General features: G+C 37.3%; 1 protein-coding gene across 1 annotated transcript; it reads right to left on the bottom strand.

Annotated features, from left to right (window-relative positions):
• Positions 1 to 3,498: 3,498 nt before the first annotated feature.
• LOC118752780 (cuticle protein 16.5-like) lies at positions 3,499 to 4,433 on the bottom strand. The gene is made up of 2 exons (XM_036487650.1): positions 4,422 to 4,433; positions 3,499 to 4,321 (listed from the first exon to the last, which is right to left on the bottom strand). The coding sequence occupies exons 1-2, from the start codon at positions 4,431 to 4,433 to the stop codon at positions 3,623 to 3,625; spliced, it is 711 nt and encodes a 236-aa protein (XP_036343543.1). The 3' UTR covers positions 3,499 to 3,622.
• Positions 4,434 to 6,000: the final 1,567 nt, after the last annotated feature.

The raw sequence follows: 6,000 nt of genomic DNA, 5'->3' as shown, positions 1-6,000 counted from the left end.
GTGTCGAAAATTTTAATTTAATGACTTAGATTATTTGAGATACCGTCAGAAACGCTCTCTATCTCGCAAAAAAATAATTAAGTGCTTTAACCACTACTTTAAAATAAAATTTCGGAAGCACAATTTTAGAGGCAATGAGAAAAGCAACACAAACTTTAGTAAGAATAGCAAGCTCAAACTACTCTAGTGAATGAGATACAAAAAAGGTGTGCCTTATATTTTTCATCCACTATGCAATGAACCTTCCTAATGACAAATTACTATAGATGCATATTTAGATAGTGTTCAAACAACAACAAAATTAGCCAATCATGCTATTTATGCTATCTATGCACCTTGCTACACAGTATGCAATGGATCGTGAATACCCTTCATGTTGAATATTGGCCAGCTTTTTTCGTTATTTCTCCCACTGTGCGTTCTAGTACTTACCCAGATGTCAGTTCTTATCACCCTAACGTACCACCCTAATGTCATGAAATTGAAGTTTTTCGATTATTTCACTATAACTATTAAAAAAAAATGTATAGCAGTATGTAGATATCAACGAAAAATGTCAACAGGCGACTCCGAGGTCTGGCGAAGAAAAGAAATCGAATTTGCCTTGCCAAAATACTTTGTTTGCTTGTAAGGTGGTACGAACTTATGTACACATATCTATTTATATATATATATATATATATATATATATGTGTATGTAATCATGTTCATCTTCATCAGTATTATGCAGGGCCTTTAAGAGAAATGGCCATAACTCCACGTTCGCATTCTATCTACTCTAAGCGCATGACAATACCTCTACAACAACAAAAATGCAAAGGAAGAATTTCAACAAATTCCTAACAAGGCAGTCACATTCTAATACAAGTAAGTCGATAATTTGCAGATGGTTAGTTTAATGGTAGATTATCATGAAGATAATACAATTTTGAGGGACAGTACTAGTCCTGAGTAGGACAGTTTTAAAAAAATTACTCTTAAATGATTTTCCTTATAATGGTATTTGACTCTGAATAAATACACCGTACTTTAAAAAATATTTTTGTGGAACCAATATTTCGAGTATTGTTGGTGTTCTGTAAAGGATCGGGATAGTATAATTCCATAACATTTATTTTTCGGGATTCATAAAACGCAAACTTATGATTAAATTTTTTTTTACTTGATAAATCCCCAAACTTCCAAAAGAACCCGAAAAATCCGAAAATAAAATGAGAAGCATGGCTAAATAAGTTCCCGATAAATCCCGAAAAATACAACGCGATGGAACCCGAAATCTCCCAAAAGAAGCTTTGGAAAGTCCCCAAAAAAATTAGAAACGATCCCGAAAAATCAATATTTTTGGACCTGAAAGGTCCCGAAATTCCCGAAAAAATAATGAAAATTAAAACAAAGAATACCTAAAAATCTGGGAAAGTACCGCAAAATGCCACACAATGAATCCCGAAAACGTCCAAAAATTTTGGAAAGTACCGAAGAGATCCGAAAAGTAAATTAATTACAATCCCGAAAAATTGCGAAAGCCCAATCCGTCCGGGAAAAAATTACACGAAAATCTTAATAGCCTCTCAAAACATCCGAAAATGCAAAAAAAAAGTAAAGCTTTCCTGACAAATTTCCGAGCAGAAAATTATTTAATAATAATTTTTGTTTTTTATTTTCCGGCTACTCATAAAAAGCCAAGTTGTGATTTAAATGCATTTTTATACCTGAAAGATACCGAAAACATTCACAAAATTCCGAAAAATATGCAGAGAATTCACGAAAAATAAAACAAGAAGAATACCGAAAACTAATGAAAATAAATCACCAAGGTCCTCAAAAAATTCCCAAATGATAACAAAAAATCTGGAGATATCGAATACGGGCAATTCCGAGAACTTACGAACAAATGCATATAATTCCAGAAAAAAAACAAGAAAATTGTATAAAGTTTCGAAAAAAAAACGAAAAATAATAAAAATAAAAGCTTTCCTATTAAATTGTTAAGCAGAAAAGTATTTAAATGTTAGATTTTTATATTTTGGTTATTCAAATTACGATTTTAATGCACTTTTGGAACTGTAATCAAAAAAACTTTTCGAGAGATACCGAAAAGTAAAAGTCGAAGAGATCCGAAAATTACCAAAAAAAATATATAAAAAATCCTGAGCAAATCCCAAAAGTTGGCAAAAAATCTGGAAAAATAAAATAATAACAATTCCGAAAGCTTACGAAAAATTCCGAGTATTCCTGTTGAAATTCCAAGAAGCACTTAAACAGCCACAGATCAAAATAAAACACGTAAAAGTCCTAAAAATTTCCAAAAAAAGTTAAAAAAATCCTAGAAGACCCCGCATAACCTAGAAAAATAAAATAAGAAAATTTCTGAAAGCTTACGAAAAAATGCCGAATATTCCTGAAAAAATCCCAAGAAACTCCTAAACAATCACATTTTGCTCGCTAAAACACGAAAAGTCCCGAAAATTTCTTAAAAAAGAGTTAGCAAATTCAAAGAAATCCGGAAAAATAAAATAAGAGCAATTCCGAAAGCTTACGAAAAAATGCGAAATATTCCTGAAAAAAAAACCCCCAAGAAACACTTGAACAGTCAGTCACAGAGCAAAATAACACTAAAAGTCCCGAAAATTGCTTTAAAAAGTTAGAGGATTCCCAAAAGATACCAAAAAATCTCGAATAATAAAATAAGAAAAATTCTGAAAGCTTACGAAAAAATGCTGAATATTCCTGAAAAAAATCCAAGATACTACAAAACAGTCACAGAGAGCAAAATAAAACACGAAAAGTCCCGAAAAATAAATTTTAAAAAATTCTGAAAGCTTACGAAAAAATGCCTAATATTCCTGAAAAAAGTCCAAGAAATGCGTAAACAGTCACAGAGCAAAACAAAAGACGAAGAGTCCCGAAAATTTCTTAAAAAAGGTAGAAAATCCAAGTGAAATCCGAAAAAAAAAATAAAAAATAACAAAAATTCTGAAAGCTTACTCTCAAACAGTCACAGACAAAAATAAAACACGAAGAGTCCCGAAAATTGTTTTAAAAAATTTGAGAATATTCCCAAAAGATACCCGAAAAATCTCGAATAAGAAAATAAGAAAAACTCCGAAAATTTGTGAAAAATGCGGTTCGTTCCTCAAAAACAGCCCAAGAAACTCTCGAAACCCCCCCCCAAGGCATCTCATTTTATTATCACCGCCAGTTTTTGAAGAGACCTTGGCAAAGTGGGCAGATTTTGTTGGCAAAGCACTTAAATCCATTTCGAAACCAGTTGCGAAATTTAAAATAAACAGCTAGTGCTTTTATGAATAAATTCACATTTCTCACTGCTGAGTACACACTCACGAGCAAATAACTTTGTGCGAGAAGTACTTTAAACAATTTACTAGCGATTTTATGAGCATATTTCTTCTCATTTTATTCAGGTACTTGCAATATTAATAAATGAAATACTCGAACGTACTCGTACATAGAAGTAAAAGACAAAAGCAAAAATGGCTGGGGAGGTTAACAGGTGTCAACTTAAAGCGCTACTGAAGAACATTCACGTATTTGCCAAATATGTATTTATCGGTTTAGTAGCTACACATATACATATGTACACGTATGTGCATGTGAGCACAGCTTAGACAACAACACTTGGTGCAACGAGCTTAGCTAGTGCTGCAGCAATTGGAGCAGGAGCTATTACCGATGCGGCAGGGGCCACCACAAAAGGCGCTGTATAAGCAGCTACAGCAGCGGGTATGGGAGCAGGAACAGCAGCAGCTGTGTAAGCGGCAGCTATGGGTGCCGAGTATGCAGCAGCAGGTGCAGCTGGTGCAGCAGGCGCAACAAAAGCAGCTGAGCTGGGTGCGACCAACTTGGCAGGTGAGGCAGCAGCAGCTATCACTGGTGTTGCATAGTAATTGCTCTGTACATCGACACGTTGACTGGCGACCGCGGAGTTCAATGGAGCATTAGTGTAGGCGGCGGCAGCTGGGTATGCGGCGGCATAAGGTGAGGCGACATAAGGCCCGGCAGCATAAGGTGACGTATACGCAGCGTAGGGTGATGAGTATGCAGCGTATGGTGGTGTGCTAAAAGCGGTGGTGGTGGCTACAGGGGCGGGCGCGGGTGCAGCTGCAGCATATGGAGAAGTAGTGTATGCAGCTGCTACGTATGGGGCGGCGGCGGCGGCGGCCACCACAGGAGCAGTAGCGACAGCAACAGGCGCAGCTAAAGCGACTTGTTGGGGTTCAGCTTTAGCTGTTACGCGAGCAGCGCATACAGCAATCAGCAATAGCAACAACAACTGCAAGAATATAAAGAATTCAATACATAACTAGTTTATTGAAGCGTGTGCATGTGTGTGTGTGTGTGTGTGTGTGTGTGTGTTTATGCGCGCATAAAAAGTCCTTTCCTCAATTCAATCAACCACTTACTAGTTTCGACATCCTGAGTAATATTTGATGGGTTTTCTTTTATTTGTGTCTTTTTTCTTTACTTTTTGTGTTTGCTTCCTTTCTTCCTTCCTTCCTTCCTTCCTTCCTTCCTTTCGTCGTTGCTACTTCTTAGTCGTTGCGAATTCTTGAGTTTGCCGCTTTTAATCAACGTTGGTGCGCTGAGTCGTGCATAGAATGCATTCCAGTACAGTGGATCGTTCGCATTTTATAGGGTGGTGGTGGTTCTGGTACTCATTGCATTTTATACTGTATTAGTACTTAGTGAGTATTCCACTTATTCTGTTTCTGCTTCTGCTTCTGCTTCTACTTCTTATTCTGCCGCTGCTACTCCTGCTTCTTTCCTGTCTCCGTCTTCATCTTCTCTTTCTATGTCTCTGCTTCTACTGATTCTGCTGCTGCTGCTTCTGCTTCTATACCTCCTTCATCTGCCCGGGTTTGGTTGCACGCTTTGCCAACTTTTGTTAACTTCTTAATGCAAATGTTCGTCGTCTGCGACATCAATTTGTCAAAACCGTAGCACTTTGAGTGACGCTATGGTCGGTTCTATGGCTTTTATGTGGTTGCCTGTATATGTGTGTATGAATTTGTTGGTATATGTGTGTATATAGTAACAAATTGCGTTCTATTGCAAAACAATACAAAAGTGCTCAGTTTGCTGTCATTCAAGGACTTGCCATCGTTATACGCCGTTGGCAAATTATCAAGGAATTTTATAGCAAGAAGTTAGTTTTCTGTTAGCATTTATATGTATATGTACATACATATGTATGTATGTATGTATGTATGTGCAGCTAAATGCATTCATGCATATACAACTTTGTGTATGTAGTTACTAGTATATGTACTCTACTATCTACAGACTCTCGGCTGTAGATATGTATTCAATAAAAAATAGAGACGAAAATACAAAATTTTAATCTGGTGGATTAGAGAAAGTTTGGAGCGCCATTCCGGTTTCCCCTCTTTCTTACTTCAAATGTAAAATACGTTAATGCTTTAAAGCAAAGAGTAGTTGTGTAATCTCGCTGAAAGAATAATTATCCGAAAAGTTCATTAGTTGGACCGAAACTTCTCTGACTTGTAAACTACAATGAGAATAATAAAGTGCCGCGAGTTTTTCCGGTGGACGAACGTCTCGTCACAATGCGCATCAAAGCAAGATTCTACAACAACTCACTCATTTTTGCCCACCCCCCGACGGAGGAGTAGGACGAGGCATTAAAGGATCTCTTCTATGAGCGCTTGGAGCGCACATGAGCGCTGCCCCCGCCATTATAACAAAATCGTGCTTTACGACTTCAATGCCAGGACGGGCAAGGAAGGAATTTTGGAACCACGACGAAACGTCCGACAACGGCCTGAGGCTAATCGACTTCGCCGGGACCCCAAACATGGTAATATGTAGTACTTGGTTTCAGCATAAAAAAATGCGCAAATCCACATGGCTGTTTCCATATCGAAAAACGAGAAACCAAATCGAACATGTTGTGATAAACGGAACGCACGCTTCCATTGTCTTAGACGTACGTACACTCCAAGGCCCAAACATCGTCTCGGG

The sequence above is a fragment of the Rhagoletis pomonella genome, unplaced genomic scaffold (genome assembly GCF_013731165.1).
Source record: "Rhagoletis pomonella isolate Grant_MI unplaced genomic scaffold, Rhpom_1.0 Rhpom_scaffold_01837, whole genome shotgun sequence".
Taxonomy (NCBI): Eukaryota; Metazoa; Arthropoda; class Insecta; order Diptera; family Tephritidae; genus Rhagoletis; species Rhagoletis pomonella.
Note: the sequence above shows the minus strand (reverse complement) of the source record. Positions and strands in the feature narration are given on the sequence as shown.